Here is a 23,105-nt window from a genome sequence, read left to right on the forward strand (position 1 = left end):
CTATCTTAGGGTTGTCAGCTGCAACCAGCTCTTCTAAAGGGTAAGGACTTCTCTGAAGAGCTTATGAGCAATTTATTACCACCTGAAGATGATCAGATTAAATAAAACAGAGTAATCAAGCAGCTGTATCACTGCTCAACTCTGAAATACAACACATAGAACTTGGTGCCTTTAATACTGAAGTGATGACACCTTTATTGAGATCTGTTTCTCTATAATGCTCTCCATTCCACAGAACTTTGGAAAGCTCAAACTTTTGGATTTGAAAAGCAAACACTTTCTCTCTGAAAATCCGATGTTAAACTCTTATAACAACATAAGAATGCTGGGTTTTACCTATAGAATTTTTTAAAAAGGTAGGAAGGCAATGCCATGCATAGTAAGTTGTTGCTGGACCTACCCACAAATAAAAGCTCACAGGTTGGTCTATCAGGATGTCTGTATTGGGGTGAAAATATGAGAGATACTACAAAATGTCAAGGAAGATTTGCACAGTTCCTCCCTCTAAATCACTCCAGTCTCCTCCCAATAAACATAATTATTGCCTAAAGGTATACTGATGCAAACAGGTAACTGGTGAGAAATGTGCCCCACAACCTTTATAACTAGTTGCACAGTGAGATTAAAAAGTTACAGACCACCACCTGGAGTGGTCTGTAATGTGATATGCTCAGCATACTTCAGGTGGGAGGGCCTCAAAACCAGAGTGATTTCAAGAGCAAAGCTATAAAGATTGTAATCGATTTTAATGTTTCTAATCTTGAGACCTCGTGAAACTTAAAAAAAGGGGCAGGGAACTACTGCAATTTGCACAAGCCTGATGAAAGAAAACATTTTGAAAAAGACAAAAGAAAAAGAAGGAAAAGGTGTTTTAAAATGGACTACTTCACCTTAGAAATAACCCAAATGAATGTAAAACCAACAACATGTAACAAGACAGTGCCCAAGACATGCAAGGTGGTACTGACAACCTCACCGAATCACATCACTACTGTAAGTGGCTGTATTATAGGCTCACATAGCCCATGAGCTCGATAAATTAAGAGGAAAAAATAAAAAATAGCCTGGGTTGGCCCCAAGTCCAGAAAAATGTTCTTGTTTGTGCTATTTCTATTGTCAGAAGAGAGGAAGCCATTTTACTAGTCACCACCCAGCTGTATCAAAATCTCTTCCAATTACAGAGTAAATACATTTATTTACAAACATAAAGAACATCTGATTCTTAAATACTAGGTACAAGATAAAAATCTATCTGCATTTGAAACTGGTTACTTCTGAGCCACTAACCATGCTCAAAAGCCCTTTTCGATTTTGAAGCATCGTAGTGACCAGCACGATGGCTACTGTAGCTACTCATAGTCACTCTTCTAAAGTTTACAAACAAAAGACTAGTAGCTGCAATTCACAACTCAAATGAACAGTGTCGTCAACAGTAACTTAATCATAGTATCTGTTAAATTCTGTCACTCTCTTAAAAGCAGTATTTCAGCTATAGGACCTTACTTTGATGTCCTATATGGACTTAATTCTTTCTCCAACTGGAAACACCACTCACCCCTATGATCTGCACGAGCATGGCCCTAGTTTTGACTGTTACTTTGTGCTAGGTGTTAACTCCTGAAGAAACTCATACAAACCAATATAACTGACAATTCCCTAAAGATACCTAAACTCTTAGATAACCTTTACTTACTTTAGAGAAATCTTTACTCTAGTGTTTTCCATAAAGGCATAAACTTGATCCATTGGTGACAATTTTGTGAAAATGAATCTTAAGTAATAATTTACAACCCTTCCTTGTGCTATACAGGTAGTTTTATATATTTTGTATTTGAGAAGCTCCTTATTTGGTTCTATTCCTTGTTCAACATCTCCTATACATACTTCTAGACAACTTGAATTTTAGAATTCTCACTGCTAACTCAGGAAGACCCATGGATTAAACTGGTAGGTCTACAGGTCAGTTGTTCACATCTATCTCATGCAAACGTCAGCTCCTGCTGGAAGGACATTTCAGGTGCTTTCGAAGATCTTTCAGTTACATTGAGAGAAATCAAACTTAGTGCTGTTTTGCCTTAATATTTGGGATCACAACAGGCTTCCTGAAGCAATATCCTCATCCATCCCAATATAATTGAAAGCTGCCTGTCAATCAGTTTACTGTCTATCTTCTCTCTTAATTTAATTCCTGAACAAATCACATTTAGCTATCACCAGAACTGACAGTATTCACAAGTCATCAGGCAAGAGGCTCGTAAGCCTGAAGTCAACATTTGTATCTCCTTACCTTCATTTTTGTCAGCGTCCAACAAATTCTGAAACTCTGTGTGAAATATCTCCAGGTGTTTTTCAATAAGTACTTGTTCACATTTTCGTGCTAACTCATCTTGTGTGCTCTCATGGAGATACACCTGAACTCTACGCTGTTCTTCAAGGAGGCGAGCTTCAGCCTACAGAACAGGGAGATAAGCATGAAACCTGTACGGAAGGCAGAATAAGACAGCCAACAGCAGAAAACAGATGACTACTTAGTAAATTCATCTAGAAAGCAACAACAAAAACTAATGCAGTGTTATGGTCCACCTACTTAAGCAGTTATTTTTCCAAGAACCATAATATACATATGGAATTGATGTTTATGTTGATGATAATATTATATACTGTTTAAATGGAGGGGAAAATCACAGCAAGATTGTTTTCCTTTTGCTTCTGAATAAGAAATTTGCAGATGGAAATCTGCTGTCAGAAAAAAGAAAGCTTCTGACACGAGATGCTGGTAGCTTTAGTATCAGCAAGCTCTTGAGCTACAGAGGTAGTTTTAAGACAAACATGAATATATTTTATGCCTCCACAAAACTAAAAGGTAGAAAACTACAATTTAACAGTATGGCCATGACAAATTTATCTGATTGTTCTCATCTACATCCTTACACAGAAAAGCTTCCCAATAATCTACAATCATTTAAATTACAGTAGCATTCAATTTGGCCTATGAAATGCTGCATATGTGCACCTTCCCCGCAAACCAGAATTTTAAATGTCACTCAAGGAATAGTACTTACACCAAAATATAAAACTGAAGTTGTTTATATAACAACTACCTCTATTTTGTTTGCAAAAGTGTTAGATTCCCTTTACAAGCCATCTGTAATTGCAGCACATTGTGAGGCATAAAGTGCATACATCCATCCCCTTACCAGTCCAAATTATTTAAATTACTAATGTCACTGAGAGAGGGTAATTAAGTTATGGCACTTTCCTAGTATTTCAGAACACTGACTAAGCACGAAGGACCATATTAGGGACGACAAAAACACCAAACCCAATGATTTTACTGCAAGTACACCACATGCTACACAGCTAACTTCTCTAATTTCTGTACTAATTTTGCACACGGTTCTTATGAAATGGTCCTGGATTACTGCCTCCTAGACTTAAACCAGCACATTGTCAAAATACAAGAAACAAAATCAACAGTTTGGAAAGGCATATAAGCTCATACTTCAGAGCACTTTCCAGTAAAAAAAAAAAAAAAAGACATTTGACTTTCTTAATGACAACAAATCTTTCTGGGGAACACTTGAAACTGGAATCAGACGCACAGGACTACTTATTTTATGTTTAACTAATTCTGTATTTCTGTAGTTCAGGAGATTCTGCCACTTATAATGGTGCTTCTTAAAATATTCTTAGACTTTCACTTTTAATATTAACAGACAACTCATTTGAGCTCCTTTCTGAAAATAAACATTCATGCTGACTTCAGATTTGCTTTGTGTTCTTATAATTCCAGTTTCCTTTTAAAGTCATTATTTCACAAAAAAAGGAAAAAATAATTCGGTCACACAATAGTATTTTAGCTGTTTTAACTATAAAGATTAAAAGTTCAGTCTAAGAGTTCATTTCAATGGACAGTCTTAAAAAATACTGACCTTTTTCCCTAAAAAATACTGACTTGTTGCCCAACAGCACATCAGGCCATGCAAGCTTTACTCATGAGTTCTGGCCTGAGAAGAAAGATGCACAATCTTTCTAAAATCAGTAGGTCTGCCTGTATAACTACACACACACATCCAAATCTTAATTAAGATTTCATTGCATATTCTACAAGAAGCAACCAGAACTCTACTGTATTATGGTAACACTGATGTTACGCCAGTGTGCGCTAAGGTACTCTGACGGGTTTCTTTTTCAATGCTACTTATCCCCAATTAAAACTTGATGCACAGTGCTTCAGTAAGAAAGCCAAGCAGATTACTTCACTCGTAGTTCATACCTTCAACAGGTGACTTCTAAGACATTCTTAGCACTAGTGTGCCATGTGACTGTGGGACAACTTGTAGCTTTTCCCATCAGCCTCATTCAAGGCGTTTCGTAACAGAAAAGAACCCTAATTCTAGCAATACTTGGGAAATAATTACGGGGAGTGCTACTCTGTCCCAGGTGTTTAAGTGACATGAAAGACTACAATATCCAAAACAAAATAAATAAATAAATAAGCTTACAAAACTGCCTTGTCATGTTTAAGGAAAAAAATGTTAGGAATTCCTTATGCATCATGAAGCAAGTTAAAACCCATCTGAATTTTAAATTAATACTTCTGAGGACTTGTATGACCTCCCTCAATCCTTCCAGCAGAGCACGCAGGCTAGAGAGATCAGACAGCCTGTCCTAGTGAACTAGCTTTCAGGTTCAATTAATAAGTTTCCCCTTTCTGTTAGGTCACATCCCTTAGTTTGTAACATTTTACAAGCTCTGATCATATTTTACTGTAGAGTCTAAACACACACCTTTTTCAGTTTCAACATGTAAATCACAGGAAATGAGCAATTAAAACAATTTCTTTTGTTTGGTCTGATTTCAGTGTATGCACATTATCTATAAGGAGATGCCAAGTCTACCCAAACAGCTTGTGTACATCTCTAGTATATGAATTTGAGAAGAGATTTAAGGCTACACACTTTGTTGCTGAAGATTTCCTCTGTCTTCCACTACCTTAATACACGTTTTCAGCTTCACCATCAGCTTCAAGCAAAGCCAGTTGCTCTTTTGTGGATTTCTGAAGTCTTGAAGATTATTTGGGGTACTAATAAGCTCTTTCTACTTGCCACTAATCTCTAGTTCCTGAAATAGCGATAACCTTCAGACAGCTTTTTACTGTCCTGTACCAAGGATGCCTGGATGAGCCATTCATTCAGGTTACGATCGACTGAAATTCCCTTACTCTGTTTTTAATATCTATTCTAGGAAGAAAGTGAAGACAAGAAATTGGAAGTAGCAAAAATTATTAATTCAACAACAGAAAAGTAAACACTGATAGATTCGGGAACTACTGGGCAACTATCCCAAGGCACTAAAATCAGGGTTTGTTTTACTGTGTTACTTCTAGAACTTCTCTCCCCTCCTCTCAGCCTTTGGGCGTTAAATCACTGACTTGAATGTCAAGACAAAAAGAAATACTAAGATGCCACAGGGAGTGATGTGTATCTACACATTACATACTCAAAAAGCTCTCTTAATTAAACTGAAAAGGAAAATTAAAAAAAAAATAAAGTATAAATTCAGAAAGTGAGGAAACATGCTGAGAAAAGTTTATAAAGCAGTACTTATCCAACAAGGAAGATGATCTATCAGTTTCATATTCAGTAAGAGTGACCCAATAACCAGACTAGAAATAGTCAATGTTTCTCAAGCTTGCTCTTAACTGCCCTTTCCGGGTTTCCCCCAAACCGGAGACTATCTAAGAATTTAAATGTAGCCTCTGTCGATCAGAAATACTGTGTAGAGCTCACTACACTAAAATATTCTGGGAGAACTAAAGCCAAAAAGTGATCTACTTCCTTGGCCAGCTTGCTCAGCAAAATATTTCAATAAATACAGCAACACACAGTTGCTTGTACGGGAACACTACACTTGTAGGTCTCATGCAGAATGACTATTCTGGTGTCTTGAAGTCTAAGAAAATCTGAATGAATTTTAACATTCTCTTCCATTTTGCCCATTTATGTTACTTTACCTCTAAAAAGTATCTATATCTAGAAAATAATCACAAAGCTTATTAAATAACTTACCTTCTTCATGTACTCTGTGACGGGGTTCTGTTGTAAGAATTCAGTACTTTCTCGTGTATAAAATCTCTCTGTGTCAGCGAGAAACTGAGATTCAAAGGATTCTTTATAGACAGTTAGTGTAGGCCCCTTTGCAAATGCATCATCTTCATTCAGCCCCAGCTCCACTATAAAAAAGGAGCAAGTAACGACAAAATTGTCTTTTATAAAATGATCTCTTAAAAAAAATCAGGTACCTTCTTTCTAACTTACATGAAGGTAATAAATTATTATAGCATTAGTTCCACTTTTTAAAACTTTTAGAAGTTTTATTTTGCATTTTATTTTGCAGTTTTTTATTTTGCATTTTAAAAATAAGCAGCACAGGACATTACTCACATAAACTGCACTTTTTGATTTTAATTGGTGATAGTGAAGTTTTCCAAACCCTATCTCAAAAGACAGTGTAAATTTCTCTTCGAGTTCCAGATTATATGCATAGATTTTTTTTTTTTATTAATGCAACTGGTCATTAATCTACATGGCAAAACTCTCAATTTCATGCAAATGGGAAAAAACAATCCCACTCTACTTGGTAGGCTACTATGTTTCCCCTCTGTCAGATTTGGTACCTAAATAACTGATTCACCAACAACGAACACTCTCGTCTATCATTTGCACTTTCAAGCTTTATAAATATGTTATAGTCAAATGTAATTCTGTCAAGCATCTCTACAAAAATAAAGTTAAACAATATATAACTGCATTTATTTTACTGTGAAAATCTTTACCCGACATCCAAGGAGATGGACGCTATTTCTGGGCTTTGACAGGGAATATGTATTTATTTATTTTTAAGAGAGCAATAAAACCTTAAAGAAATCTCATTTACCATAAGACTGTACAACTCCACTGATCAGCCTTGTATTGATAGTTTCACCATTTCTTTCCTTTTCAATCAACTTCAACACGGCATTTGTTACCTTAGGAAACAGGGATTAAAAGTAAGTCAAGTACAAAGAAATCAGCTGGTAGGTCAAGCACACTATTTAATCAGGAATATATTTCTATAGTCAAGAGGAATCAATCCCCTCAAGAACAAAAGTTAAGGACACCTGAACACACAAAATTCCTACAGCCATCACAGAGTATGCTATACCTTTAAGTTTGGTTTTTTGGTGATGGGGGGGATTGTTTTTTGGTGGCTTTTTTATTATTCCAAAAAGCACAGTCCAAATCACACTTCTGCTTGTTTTATACCTGAAATTCAAAAAAACCCTGTGCAGTAATAGCTGAACTAACCACCTGTACTTCACACAAAGCAAGCTACTGGCTTATGCTGATAAACTGCGTTGCACCTACTGTTCCTCGAAAGGGAAATCTAGCTATTTTTGTAATATAGTACAGACTTTCCATCACAAAATACTAGTCAATAAGAGTGAAATGAACATACATAAACATAACATTTTGTTGTGATGGGATGCCTTGTTTTATATTATACTGATTCATTAATTAATATTTTGTTGTCCTGAATCTCCCAGGCACTAGCGTAACTGTAAAGATTCACAGCAACATTAGAAGAGACCTGTTCTCACACAGTCTTGACTCTCAAACCTTAAGACCTGACTATAAGCCTGTATTCCTGCCTAGCTTGGCCACAGCTGAAGTTGTTACTTAAGACAAGCCTCCTTTACTTTTTTTTTTTTAAAGAAAAAAAAAAGAGGTAACAGCAAAAAGGGGTAACACAACAGTCTTAGTATCAAGGTTCAAACACATCCACACAGAATGACCCATTCCCCCCCAAGTATTTATCTTTTCAACACCAGAACAGAGAAGCAGAAGGCTCCTTTTGATTTTCTGTGTCCACTCACCCCCACCTCCACGCCCCTTCAAATTCTCCTTGGAACAGTTACTAACAATATATAAAATTAACCCTATAAAATAACACTATTGTTGTAACAGTATATATACCTGCTTGTTTAATGGCCTGAATAAGCAGTCTCTCCAGGTCACCAAGGCAAGCTAGAAGCAAAAGAAGGGAGATGAAAGATGGAACAAAGCAAATATTTAAATATACACATATACACGCAGGTTAATGCCTTAAGGAGAGCTCATATAGTATGCTAAATAATCAGAACTTATAAAATGATTTTAATTTGGCACACAAGTCTCACGCAACAGTTTCACAATTACCACGTGCTTTATTACTAACTCTACCTAAGATGTCCCCCTTTCTGACAGTGCCAAGTGCCAACTCTGACAATTAACAAACCCTGTAAGCTACTTTGACAACACATAGCTTTTTTTTTTTTTGGTGATTTTCAGGCTGACACAGTCCCTTAGCATTAGGACAGTGAAGTTAAAGAGGGAGGGAAGTAAGGACACCAACTGTTTTCCTACAATATGCAATGTTATTTTAGTGAAGCAGTAAAAGAACACTTTCCTACTGTTTCACCAGCAAGGACAGTTATTATCCTCTCTAAAAAAAAAAAAAAAAAAAAAAAAGTACTTTCAGTTATCCACGATCCAAAACTTTTGCTATGCCTCTCCCTTGTTGATATTACATTACAAAAAAAAGAAAAAAAAAATCAAGACCACATATCAATCTTTCAGAACTATACTAAAATAACTTACATTACAAACCAAATGTTGACTGAATCTTAGCAGCTTGGATGCTAAAAAATTTAGAGATGTATTGAAGTCAACGGAAAGAAATGCAATTTACTTTTCCATTCTATATTTGAAACGGCTGAATTCTAAGTGGAATGACAAGGCCACACTGATGCACAGATAACAGTACAAGCAGAAAATATTCAGAAACAGACAAGCCTCGACAGTCTAATACTGGCAATCCCAAGAAACACAAGGCGGATTCAATCTGTGAGATGTTCAGACCCATGGAATTTTTATAAATATACTGGGGTGGAAGAATGGAAAGGAGAGAGATTTCCACTTTGGCTACTTCTTCAAAACTTCTATGAACCTCCCACACATGTGACGGAGTGATCTGCAGGATGATAATACAAACACAACAGATGGAAGGCTAAGTTGCTCACTCTAAGAAGCTACTTACGGAATAAATTTCATATATTCCTTTACGACCTTCATCGCACTCACGACGAACCCAGTGTCGATTGAGGTAGGCACATATCCCATTCAATACTTTGCTTGAAAACCTATAATCTTCCCACTGCTGAGTATAGAATTTCAGCACACTCTCATCCATCAAATCTTCACCATCCTGAAATAACAAATTTGCCAGTACTGTTGGGTAATTTTAAGGTACAACCAAGATACATATGGGTGTACAAGTTGACTACGTAACAAATGTACACATGCAATCTGTTTATAGGAAACATAGTGCCAATACATTTACTTCTACATTAATGAAGCACAAGGCCAGTATGAAATTGAGAAATTGAAACACTGACAAAAAAATGAACAGCAGAGACAAAACTCCCTCCTCTGACAGAGAGCACGAGGGCATCATACAGCAGAAAGAGAGAGCAACACTGAGGAGCGCGCTGGGTAAAACACACTGGTGAGATGGAAATAGATTCAATGTGAAAGTCTCCCTAAAATATATCGCCCACTGCTACTGCTGCTACTTGGGGACCTGAAACAAGTGAGCATGGGTGAGTTCTTCTCTAGGACCCTGGTCAAACAGTAAGTGGAAACATTCCTGGAAACATGTATGGCATCGTATGTGTTCTTGTTACAGAAGAAAAAAGAAGATAAAGTAACACATAGTTCAAGTATCAGGCAACAGCCTGAACGGACAAGGGAATAAAACTATGAGTGTGTTGTAGCTAAGACCTCAGACACCTTTATGCAGCATCATAAATTAATTATACAGCAGGCTTGATAGGCCACCGATAATTCTTTTATTAGTGCTCAAAACTAAAATCCCAGAAGTTAAAAGCACGGTGCCTTTCCAAAAATAACTAGGAACTGTCCTCTTACAACGCAGCCCAACATACAGCTCTATTAGCAGTTTGTTTATTACATTAAATTAATGGCTGCCATCAGGAATTTCCAACATTACAGGTCACCATTTTTCCAGCATTACTAACATGCTGGTTAATCAGTTAGAAAGTCTAGCTACTCTTGTTCACGAAACAGGAGAGCTTAAGATGGCATATCACATCTACCAAAGACAAAAACACTGTTTCGCCTTGGAAGAGAAGAGCTCAAAGGCACACTTAGTAACTGATCTATGCCCAAGATAAAGCCTGCAAAACCATCTGTGGCTAATGGAGACAAAAAAGCGAATTTCCAAACCACTCCATTTACTTCCAGCGGCCGCATACACCTCCGGGTTTGCTGATGCAAGTTCTTCTCAATCCAGCCCATACAACTACTTCCCAATCCAGCCCATACAACTACTACAAATACAGGCTGGTCTAAGGTCCCACCTTACCTTAAGAAGATTTGTCAAGTAGTTCTTCAGAAACTCTTTTAGCCGTTTGTACAATTCCAAGCCAACAAACTGAGCACCTCCAGGTGTCTGGCCCTTTTTCGATTTAGAAGGAGGTACTCCAGCTCCCCGTGCTTGATTAGACTGGTGGACACTAGTACAGTAGTTATAAACGTGACTGGCATGAAAAGTTAAGGAATATGTATGTGCCAGCATGAGATATTAAAAATATAGTGAAAAATATGTTAATTTCAGTACGCTATTTTTATATTACTGTAAATGACTTATCCACAATACAAGATGCATTAGCCCACGTTAAATCAAACCATAGCTGAAAAAATGAGGTACTTTTCAGCAGAATTATCTGCAGCAGAAATGTGCCAGAGAGCCGAGTGCATTGCAAATGTCGACATCAAGATTAAATTTACCTAGCTTAACTTAGTAAGATCACCAACAAAACAAAGCAGTGGAATTTGCTGATAAGATGATTTTCAAGGTTTAAATGGAATTTATTTGATGTATTATATTTGCCTTCTACAAATACATTATTTCATTTGAACAGTAAGAAATTTCAACACTAGCCTCAAGCAACATTCAGTAGTTGAAAACACAGAAGATATTTTTGCATTCTTTCAGATGTAATCCTTTACAAAAGATTTGGCCATTTAACGCTGGCAGAGAGGGGACAAATCTAGAAAAGCAGTAATAGTGAGACACACAGACTCCAACGCTCAGTATCAGATGAGATTCACCAAAACCCAATTTTAGGCTACAAGAATTCCAACATTTAAGTCTGTTGCAGCAATAATTTTTCCTCTCATACTAACACAGTCTAGAAGACTTGCTTGACCTGTTAACGTAAGATTTCAAGAGAACACTTGCTTTACCTGTTAACATAATATTCCAAAACACTCTAATCTAAAACATTCAAATATTCAGAATTCCTCCAAAGTAGAAAGTTGCTTTAAAAACTTCAAATAAGAAAGTATTGTGAAAGAAACTGCACTTCACAAACAAGGAAAATACACTAGCTTGGAAGCACTCAAATTCAACTTGATGAAGACAGATCTAACAAAAATTACCCTAATGACTCACCCAGCAAAGCATTAGCCAATAGAAATGAACCTACTGAACACTCATGCTTCTACTGATGGTTCGAGGGCAGGCTTTTGAGTCACATCTCTTGTTAGAGAACATCCGATTAAGCAATCCAGCAGGTCTAATTTGGCTTTAACTAATGGGTTGAGATTTAACCTCTACACAGGCTTCCTCCACAGTTCGCCACATACTAGAAAATTAATAAATTGTCGAGATTTGCCTTTTATCTTTCCCTTCAGAAAGACACAGCACAATATAATGGAAGATATCAGCACAATTAAATGCAAAGGGAATTATAAACCACAAATATATGATGCATTGCGGTCATTATGAACAGACTTGCTTCTAGTATTTAAAGAGTAAAACTCAAGCAGAAAAAAATCTCTTAAAATATCCAGTTAAGTCTCCTGTAATTACTTTAAAAAAAAAAAAAAGCAGCTAAACAGAAAAATCATATCCTTAAGCTGGTTTAAGGATCAGAGTATCCTGCATGCCACCAGGCACAAGGCTCACAGCCTTTGTATCAAACTGAAAGGAAAGCCTGCTCACATACATGCCTGTACTCATGTATTTGTTCAGAAAGTCACTGCATTCCATCCAAAAGAATAATGCCTTTTTTCTAAGATTAACTTTTTTTGAGAACATACAGCATATATTTCTTACCTGTTACCTCATGCAGGTGCCAAATAACCAGATTTCCCATGATACGAATAAATAATACAAAATTTCCATATGTGCTTAGCAACTGAGCTTTTATCAGCCACTTATTTCCTGGACATTAATGATCTCTTTCAGTTCTTAAGTCATTTGTTTGGTCACCTTTCCTGGCACTGCTGCTACACGCACCATCTACGCTTCTGACTTCAGAATTCCCTGTTCAAGTGAGGAATGCCAAACAGCATAACAATTTGTTCTCTAGACACGTAATCTTCTTTTCACAAATAAGAAAACCCGGGTTTACCTTACAGTTTAAGTTTAAAATAGTTAACATAAGGTTCTCTGCATTGTGTATGGGAAGTGTCTGCCATCATGATACAAGGAATTTAGGGCTGATTCATAAATATCCAGTTGACAGTCTTGCCTCCTTCTTCCCCCCTTGCTCCTATCCCAAGTGGTTTTGAGCGAGCCTAAAAATATGAGGATTGTCCAGATGACAGGTAATTCTTGCAGTGTTTGTTAATATTGTCTGATGAAAATATTCTTTCTGTTCTTCTCCAAGAACAATATCCTTCAGAAAAATAAAATACCAAGGTTAGAAGACATAAGCCTTTTTGTAACCCCATACATTTTACTATTAAACCCAGGATTGCTTGTAAAGTAAACACAGAGAGAACTGATACCTTTTGTCCATGCCTGACAGTAATCAGCTCAAAGCTGGAGTGAAAATATACCAGTACTGCCCATGCTTACTTGTTACTACAGCTTCAGTCTTGCCAGTGTCCAAGACAGACCTTTGGAAGGTTCTAGTTTAGTTGTTCTATGCAAGTCAAGCTGAAGTTCATTTGCCTGTGCAGAAGGCAGTTCACAAGCCTAAATAACTCTTCGACATATTATACACTTTGTTTACAATGTGTGTCCCCATCTGCTAAAGTCAACCAGTGACAGAAAGACTGACATATTCAAAACAAAATCAGACTCGAGCTTCTTATAACAAAGTACATGACAGCCCATCTGAGAATCGCAAGGGGAACACTACGAAAAGAATTCTTTGTTGCAGAAGGCGAACTAATCCCCTCAACTGATTTGTAAGCTGGAAGCCATACACGTATCCAACCAGCTATTAGGAAACATTTCTGTGGGTGTTTGCACAGTTCTGCACAGCAATTTGCATCCTACAACAAGCAGAGAAGTTAATTCATCAACAGAATAGCTTGCACCGCAGTGAAGCTGAGCTGCTCCCAAAGCTTCTGGCTGCTGAACTTCAGATTTGGCTCAAATAGTCAAACCATCTACAGGAAGAACACAGATCAAGAGCAACCTCCTCTAACTTCTACACCTGACAGTGAAGGAGAAGTTACATTTAGTTATCCAAATTAAAATTAGAGGCAGAAAATTGCAAGAAACTTCATAAGTGGATTCGTCCTTGTGCTGTTTAAGATGAAAAAAAAAACTTTTTTTTCAGAACTTCAATTCTTTTTTGAAACTCTTCAAAATTGGATACAACAAGGAGCTAAAACCAAATTAACTTTACTACCTTTGTCCTCGATATAATCTACACTGATTTTGACAACCCTGATTCAGTTTACAAAGCCAGGCAGTGCAAAGGAAAAAAAACCCACAAAATTCCCACACTGCCACACCCTAATGAATTTATGGCCTTGTAGGAGATCATTTCCACTGAAGGAAACGATCCTGATGCACAACCCACCTGGATGGCTGAGTTGCCATATTTAACTACCGTCCCTGTCCCCAGATCCTTCGCTGAGAAGGTCTGAACTTTTGTGTCAGCACGAGGGAAGCGAAACAGGGTCTTTCAGTAGCAACATACACAATTTTTTGAGCAAGTATGCCATCAAAACACAAGCTTGAGCACACCATGATCACCTTTCATCTACCCTCCACTTCAGAAAAGCACCAAAACCATTCCGTACAGTGTTTTGTTCCTCCAGGGGAAAACATGCGAGACAAATACCAGTTTTATAATTCAACACACAACAGGAAAACACTCAAGATTTTACGCTGATGGGTGCAAATTATTCAGTTTCACACGAGTGCCTAATCTTAAATTTTTTTACAAAGAAAACAGTTCTGTTGAGGTAATAACTAATCCCCCTTTCAGCAGCACAGCTGGGTCCTCACAATTTTTCCATTTTGCTATGAAAAATTAACATAACTGGAATAAGCCTGCTTGAGGAACAGGTATGCAAAATTAAAAGGAACTGACAGGGAAGCAGAATTAATACAATGTAAAAAAAAAACTACAGAGCTGAGAGAAATGACAACAAAGCTTTTGAAAAGGAGAACACATGCAACAACAACAAAAGCTGAAAAACTCTTGAACTAGAATTTCTCTCTCATTGCTTTTAGTCTTTTTATAATACAGATCAGTTTTAGGAATAAATCTGCTATTTCATAAATTAAGCAGTAATTAACTCTGTGCTGAGGGCTCTGCCACCTCAACAGCTGGCCTACAGGAACAAGTCAAGGGCAGTTCCACTTCTGTTAAAATATTTGTATTTTCCTAGATAACACTACAGACATACAAGAACATGTAGAAAGTTACTGAAAATACTGACAGGAAAATTGATAGTAAAGATTATGGAAGTCTTGTATTCTTCTAAAAACACTTCTAATACAAGTGGCTTACTATATTTACTAGAGAATAGCTTTACATTATTTTCTTCAAAACAATTACAAGCCATTTCAACTCCTGTGCGTCCAGAAGATGAGGCTCTGCAAACCTCAAAAAGCCAGCTCATGCATAAGCAAAGCTGCAAAGAGAAGCGGATGCACCTGCGTGACTCTAATGTTTGATAAGCTAAAGACATGAAGGAATTTTGCACAAGTTTTTGAAGTTCCCAAGAAGCAAACACTTTTCAGACCCACTTCAGGTTCATGAAGAGCAGTAGTAAAATAAAAAATTAAAAAAAGAAAGAAACCTTCATTCTTTTCCCGTAGGCATCAGCAAGAGCCTATTTTAAGTATCTCCAGTTCATCATCCAGTAAGGAAGGGTTACTCCCACAAAGCAGTTTAAAGAGAACAAACAAAAAAATTCAGACCCTATCCCCAACTCCACACATTCTCAATTTGATCCTAAACTCAATTACAAATTTAAGTCTTTAGATTAAACATAATTGCACTGTTAAACGATCCCCATTTTAATCAGGAAAGGACTGAGGCAGAGGCTGAAGGAGCTATTACGGTATCAGCCATGCAGCTGCTATGAAAATCCAGGCATAACTGAGCTCAGGCACTTTTCTACAAGTCTGAGATCGGAGAAACTTCCAGCAAAAGCCATCTGAAGACTAACACGTAACTTCTTGTTTCCTTCTTCATGGTATAAACTTGAAAGAATCAGAGAAGCACCGAGTTTCACGGAAAGGACAAAAATTCAAGGCCAAATGCACATATAAAGTGTACAGTCTTTATGCCAGGAAGTGTAAAACCCACCATAACTGAGGTTGCTTTTAAGTTTAAAGTTGTTTGCATTGTCAGAAATTGGTTTTGTACAAAATATTCTTGGTTACTATAAAAAGTAAGTAGAACAGCAAGCGATCATTGTGAAGAGGAGCATAAAATAAGAACTGATTGCGCTAGCGTAAACATATTCAGCACTTTGTTTAAAATGAAGCAGCAATTTTTATAAATATACACAAAACCCATACAATTATACTCACCTTTCCACACACACAAAAAAAGTGTATTGGGTACCCTTTGAGCATGTAAACAAATACATTTACCCCTAGTTTCATATGCCACACAAGCCCTAACTGGTACATGAGAAAAGCTATGAAATACCATATTGAACACAAGCAGGATTAATACCAGCAGACAGCAGAGGCTGCTTTGATGTGTGCCCTTATCCAGAGTGTCCTTAAACAATCTGACATGAAAGTGAAAGGTTGGCTTGGAGTGACAGAATCTCAACAGAAAGTACAACAGTTTCTGAGGTTTAAAAAGCACATGCCCTAACACTCCATCATCTGTTCTGTACAGAAAACAACCTCTTCAGCGAAAAATCCACAAAGCAACATACGATGATGCCTGGTAACAACAGATTCATGTGATCAGAAAATAAAAGATTCTTATAGTTTTAATATACATGTGCTAATCTGAAATTCTACTAAAAACCAGCATTTTCCATGAAAGCCATTAGGACAAGAAATGCAATGGAAGCTACTACAAAAGACGTTGGCAAATGGATGCCACGAGAAGGGCCTGGTGGTTTCGCTTGGGCAGTATGTACTACTGGTGCTGAATCTATCTATAGGCAAAAAAATGTTAAATGTATTCATACATTCTCTTTACCAACAGACAGATTCTCCTGAGTCATCTGGTATATTTAAAATATAAGTACAGTACTCTTAATTATTTAATATTCAACACAATATTTTCCTCTACCACTTGCTAACATCTGAGAAAAAAATAATCTCAATTTATAAAACCGATTACAGTAACCTTCCGTGATGTACATTTAGTCCAATGGATAATTGGTAACTACTACTTTGTTAAAATAAGTTAACAAAATTGAATGACAATAAGCAAATTCAAGAACAAGGAAAACATGTTTCATGAAATAATGAATGTGACAGTACAACCTAACCTTTACCTAACCTTACTTTAAATATTTTAGGCAATTACTTTTGAAAATAATTACTGTGTCTAATAACGGAACAATAATGTAAGAAATACATTCATAAAATTTAATTTATGGGTCTAAGAGTTGAGCAAATTTTGAGTCACAGTAAATTCAGCCTTTTGCTTCAAAATTTCAGTTAAGAGCTACACAAGTCACCATCCCTGGAGGTACTCAAAAACGTGCAGACGTGGCACTTTAGGACATGGTTTAGTGGTCAGGGTGGTGTTGGGTTGACAGTTGGACTTGCTGATATTAGAGGTCTGTTCCAACCTTAACGATTCTGCAATTCTGTGATAATTACTCTAAACGCAACTACTCAAGTGTACTATAGGTTGAAATTAACAGCATGATTTTTATGTACACAACATTAGAAGGACTGTGAAAGCCAATCTGGACATTGCAGATGCACTTTTTAGTACAGCAGCCATACCTTCCATATGACTGTATACTCCTTAACAATGAAAAGATTGTAAGGCATCTTCACATAGATAAAAGAACTTTTTTGTTGTGAATTAACAGTACTTAAAATCTTTAAACAGTCTTATTTTTCCCAAATGAATTTTCTTTAAATATTAAAAGTAGACAAAAAGGTTCCTCTGTTCTGTGTGAGCATAAATTAGCTACGTTGTCTAAATATATTCCTTCAAAATGTTCCTCAGATTATACTTTGTATATAAAGACAGTGAAAGCACGAGTTTATGCCAAAAGAAGTAATTTTTGGCATTTCAAATAAGAACAGATATATGAAACAAAAGCATACCACTAAGCTTTCCATTCACCAATCATATCTGGAAATTGAGAAGTTGATGTGTGTTTGGAGGAAGGAAGTAAGAATTTGAGAAAGTTATTCAGCTTTTTGTGTAAGCCACTATGAAAACTATGCTAGTTTAATATAGTGCAGGAAAAGTTTTCTGCTAGTCTGCTTACGACATATAAAACAAGAAGAGTTACAAAATGCTTTCATTCTTTGCACTGCAGAGTTTAAATCCACATGTACGTAAACAACGATTCATCCTCTCACACCATGAGGCCTAAGTAAAATAAATTGCAGACTCACCGTTGGTTTGAAAAACAGGCATCACCTTCTGCCAAAACAAAGAAAACTGGCACAAGATGTATGCATATTTTAACACTCCAAATGGAGTTTAAGAGGTAGTCATAAAGACAAGTGACTTACAGCAAATAAATACAAGCAAGCTCAGTAAGAATAATCCTAGTAAAGTAATAGGTTTTCCATCAACAATTCAAAACAGAACCTCTTACCTTGCTACATGCAAGCACAGTTCTTAACTGGCAGTTTCCTCCAAACAGACTAAATGCCAGAGAGACTCTCTACACACTGATGCTACCATTTTAATGCTCCTTGACTAATTCCAACAAATGGGGGTCCTTCTATGCTGTTGCACAACAGCAGCTTTAACTTTTTTTCCCTTTGCATAAAGAAGAGAGAATTACTTCCAGAGCGAACCACCCTCTCAGGTGCAGGCTACCAAAACTTGCTGTTGTCCTCCTGAGTTCCAGAAGTGACTTTACCACTGCTCTAACACTGACTTTCACAGCCCAGTCATGGGGCTAACAGCCTGTAAATTAATTGCCACTAAAAGCAAAATAGGGCAAAAAGTCCCCTTCTTCACAACATTAGTAATGCCGTTAGGTTTACCATTCCTAAAAATCTCATTAATCTTACTATTTCTCTTTGCTGCATGAAGCAAATTCTTGGCATGTAACCCTACGTTAGCTTGAGATGCAGCCTGTCACAAGATGTTAGTTACTATCACAGGAGCTACTAGGCTCTTCAGTATTAAAATTACTTAATGTCTGGCTAAAGGAGAGAAAAATATCCAGATAAAGGATTTCATTTTCAAGAATCTCACACATGGAAAAAACCACACCGGCAAAACAACAAGCCACACAACGAAAAAACCCCCAGTCTCATCTTCGATAGCAATCACCATTCTAAAGGAATTCTCTTTCTATGTGGAAGTGTCTCAATAGGAATTCTCAATCAGTAGAAATTCTCAATAGGAAACACAAAAAACACACTTCAGAATGTAATTAAAGTACATTAGTTCACTGATCTTCATAATCATACAAGTGACAAATAAAAACATCACAATTTCCGTAAAGGACTGCTCTTTCTGGTTAGGTGCTTTGGCATAGCTGACAGGACAAAAGGAATCACAAAAGTGTACGTAGTACTGAAAAACATTTGGTGATCACCTGATCTAACAAAGACATACCCTGCAATCAAAAGCACAAATGAATCTAAATAAGAAAAAGTAGGGATGAGGATCTTGATAACCATTCATAAACAAGATTTCTTAGTTCATCTCTCCAGTATTCTCAGATGTAGAAAACCCGTGGAAAAATCAACCTCTTTCTTCTCCCACTGAAATGAAGGGGAAAAAAGCTCACCTGAAGCTCTGGCCTGTACTCAAGAGACTGAATCTAGCATCTCACAAAAAGACAGAGTGGTGGCAGGCTGCAGTTCAAAACCATCTCAGTTGCCTAACTCCTCCAATTGCTTCCCAGATTCACTTGAACAAGGCACATCTCCAATCAGTTTTGGCTGAAAATTCAATACCAAAAACAGGACTAAAGGCAGCCTTGCTTGTAATGCATGGTGCTGCTCCTGTTATAAATTAGAGGGAAGAAACAGAATCCGCGATACCATAAGGAAAAAAAAAAATAAAAAGGGGGGGAGGATGGCGGGGGAAAGTACAAAAGAGGATAAGGAAATGATCACACTGTCCACTAAGCAAGACTTCCAAACTGCTGCCAGATCCCAGCATCATTGTAAGTAGGGCTCAGACCAATTACAGATGCAGCTGAAACTCATCTGCATCTGTTCTGCTTTCCAAGCCGTCTGACAGGCAGAGCTTCCCAAAGTAAAAGTCCATCAATCTACTAAATTCACTGTACACAAAGACTGAGCAAATGTGTTACAGAGACTGCATCTGAAAAGTAATCTTTTAAGCACAACTTTTGAACATATGTACTCAGTATAGGAGGCAAAGTGCAGTTATCTTTGCAGCAGATGTAAAACTCTAAGCCTAACCAGTGTCAAATATTCAGAGATATCAGACTATTAAATTAATCCACAAATGAAAGCCAGCCACCAAAATTATCCATTAAATAAATTGACTTATGAAAGGAACAAAAACTATCCTTAATTTCAGGCCACACAACTCCTTGAAGCAGCAACAAGGAGGAACGAGTGGTCAATAGCCAACATAACCCTTTTACAGCATCATTCCAAGAATATTTGAGAACATCTAGAGAATAAAAAAAGGCAAGTGTTTTAATATCACCATTATAACAAGTACTTAGCCTTCACCTGCCCTGCTTGACAAACCTCACCATCAAGAATATATTAAAGGCACTCAGATGAAAAAACTCTGAGGTTCTACTAGATGTCACATTTCTATCAGACATTCACCTTCTGCAGACTTGTTTCATTCAGTCAAGAACAATGCTGAACTTAGTGCTGCAAATCAGTCATTTTAAGTCTTAAGAAAAGTTGTGATTCCAAACCAAACATTATTTCATCTTCCCACCACTATTAAAGAAGTGTCCTAGAAACACCCAGTAGACTGCTCAGTTTATTTCCCAGTCCCACCAGAAGGGTGGATTCTACAGGCACAATTAGATTACACATCGACCCTGAGAGTACATGTACAGAAAACAGAATTTTCTATCTCCTTAGAAAGTCCAGAGAACTACAGAATTAATTGCTTTAGAGCCTTTGAGCTTCTCTTTTATAAAAGCTCTGTCCTTTCAAAAAAAATGAACACAGACTAAAATTCAGTATGTGATTCCAAACCAGTGGCAGCTTTAGGCGTTAATTTATGTATCAGAGCAATAACCTTTATGAAAAAAGTCCTCTAAAAATTGATAAAGAAAACCACAACCACTTAAAGTAAGATGATGGAAGAAATGATGACTGAATAAATTTCCTGTACATCTACACACTTTGCTGTACTACCATCTTCTTAAGCAGCGCTTACTCTACAGAGCAACACAAGGTTACAGGAGTGAACACAGAAAAACAGACGCAAACCAGGGGTGGTTCCTTAACAAAACCATTTACATGACACTTTACAGGTGGAACATAAAAGAAAGATTTCTCACTTTCCAAAGTCCTGAAGTCAAACACTGAAGCTACAATACATCAAGAGGTTCATCTCTCCTTTAAATTAGTTACAGAAGATCCTGATACACTGCCTGAAACAAGTTTTTATACAATCTCCCAAACAGCACTTCAGCACCCACATAGAAGGCATGAACAAAAACTCCTTTTAGCATCTTGTAACAACTCCCAGAACGGAGAGATGCTGGAAAATTTCAAGAGCTCTCCAATGCAAGCAACGAATTCAAGAGAAATCCATTGGCCCATTTTCACCCTAGCTGAAAAATTATAATACCAACTCAAGAGTGAAGTACTACTCTGAGGATGGCAAGATAAAAATTTTCCAGGTAACCAGACATTATTACCAATACGACCTGCAGCATAATACCAGAGACTAACATACAAAGGGAAAATAATTTCCGTTTTCTTTTGGTGTATTGTGGACTGAAAATTAGGCTTATTAATAAAATCACTTTAAACATTTGCTCTATAAAGATAATAGTAATCAAACCTGAAATTCAGGGGTAGCCATAATTATGAAGACAGTTTTCCAGACAACACTATGTTCTTGCCTATTTGCCAGTAAGATTAAACAGAAAAGGCTAATTTTCAAAACAAAAATATTTTTAAATAGTCATGATGGAATTTTGAATTCGGAAAAGTAAAAACTACTAACAGTGAAAGCATTAGCTAGCTTAGGCATTAGGATACGTGTAGAGTTCCATGTATCTGGATTTTGCCATGCTTTGCCTGGTGTAAACCTGTTGAATTCCAGCTCTTAGGTCATCCCATATCTGGTCAAGACCAATCTGTTTAAGTCCATGCGGGTTCTGACTCCTATTCGATGACATTTTGTATTTCCTGTAAAGTCTTCCAGTGCAGAAGCCTGAGATCTGGTTATTCCTCCATCAGAATCACAAGTCAAGTAACATTCTAAACTCAGTTGCAGCAACTCAGTGAGATATTCTTTACACACACAGAGTGATGCTTCCCAGAAGAATAATCTGCAAAAGCAAAAGAAAATATACACATTAAACCACAGTCCAAACTCATGATTTAATTGAATTTAATTGAAAATTTTAATTTACAAAGATGAGAGATCTTCAATATCAGAACCAAGGAACACAATTTTGCAGTTCTGCAACCCATCCAAAATGTGGCCGAGTGCCCAGATCTCTTCAAAGCAGTAGGTACATAGGTCAGTGCAGCTGACATCAAAACCCTCATGCTAGTAAGAAAACGTAACAGTAAAACATTTTCCAAGCAGCAGATATGATTCTACTAAGAAGCGTTTCCTCCCTATATAACATTAAAACTCCAGTATTTCCAAATAACTCAGCATTCTGTGGTAAATCATGGCTTAACAAGCATTAGATGCATATTCGAGATTAACCAGAACGTACTAAGAATAACTACTTTTCTTTGGTTATCCACAACTCTTACAGACTTGAGATTCTATCACAAGCAACCTGAAAGCCTGTGGTATCTTGGAGCAGAGAAGTTTTCTAATCTGGTAAATGGATGCTTACATTCATTGCTTTGCTAAGTAAATGAACACCACTTCCTGCACAAAATAAAGACTGTGTGAACTGTGAGTATAAGAATAAGAAACTGAGAAAATACACTACTCCCATTAGTGCTTAAGCACACAAAGTTTGGGAGGTAGTGAAAAGATGGTTATCAATCACTGGTTACTGTTACCTGGAAAGGACTACAGAGAATATAAAGTAGAGAAAATCCATTTTTACACAGGTCCTTAAAAACATTTTGCAATTTTTAAAAAATTATTTTGCAACAAAATTAAGAAGACATCCAAAAATAAGAAAAGAAGTAACAAGATTTAAAAAAATAACCCAGAGTTGTAAAAAAGTCAGAACCAACCTACTCTTAATTCAGCCTTCCAATATACAAAGGGAGCTTAAAAGAAATATGAAGACAGACTTTTTACCCGGGACTGCAGTGACAGGACAAGGGTCAATGGCTTTTAATTTAAAGAGGGTAATTTCAGCTGGATGTAAGAAGAAATTTTCTACAATAAGGGTGATGAGACACTGAACAGGTTGCCCAGAGAAGTTGTGGAAGCCTTCTCCCTGGAAGCGTTCAAGGCCAGGCTG

The 23,105-nt window shown here is 36.9% G+C and overlaps 1 protein-coding gene across 1 annotated transcript in view; it reads right to left on the reverse strand.

Annotated features, from left to right (window-relative positions):
* Positions 1 to 22,000, reverse strand: part of CUL1 (cullin 1) — a 37,314-nt gene extending 15,314 nt beyond the window's left edge. Inside the window, exons 1-7 of the mRNA XM_009875885.1 lie at positions 21,703 to 22,000; positions 10,468 to 10,642; positions 9,121 to 9,288; positions 8,019 to 8,069; positions 6,940 to 7,030; positions 6,072 to 6,235; positions 2,288 to 2,450 (exon numbers count right to left, since the gene is read on the reverse strand). Coding sequence (XP_009874187.1) covers positions 2,288 to 2,450; positions 6,072 to 6,235; positions 6,940 to 7,030; positions 8,019 to 8,069; positions 9,121 to 9,288; positions 10,468 to 10,642; positions 21,703 to 21,842 — 952 coding nt within the window. The 5' untranslated portion in view covers positions 21,843 to 22,000. The remainder of the gene's footprint in view (positions 1 to 2,287; positions 2,451 to 6,071; positions 6,236 to 6,939; positions 7,031 to 8,018; positions 8,070 to 9,120; positions 9,289 to 10,467; positions 10,643 to 21,702) is intronic.
* Positions 22,001 to 23,105: the final 1,105 nt, after the last annotated feature.

Source organism: Apaloderma vittatum, unplaced genomic scaffold, assembly GCF_000703405.1.
Source record: "Apaloderma vittatum isolate BGI_N311 unplaced genomic scaffold, ASM70340v1 scaffold5379, whole genome shotgun sequence".
Taxonomy (NCBI): domain Eukaryota; kingdom Metazoa; phylum Chordata; class Aves; order Trogoniformes; family Trogonidae; genus Apaloderma; species Apaloderma vittatum.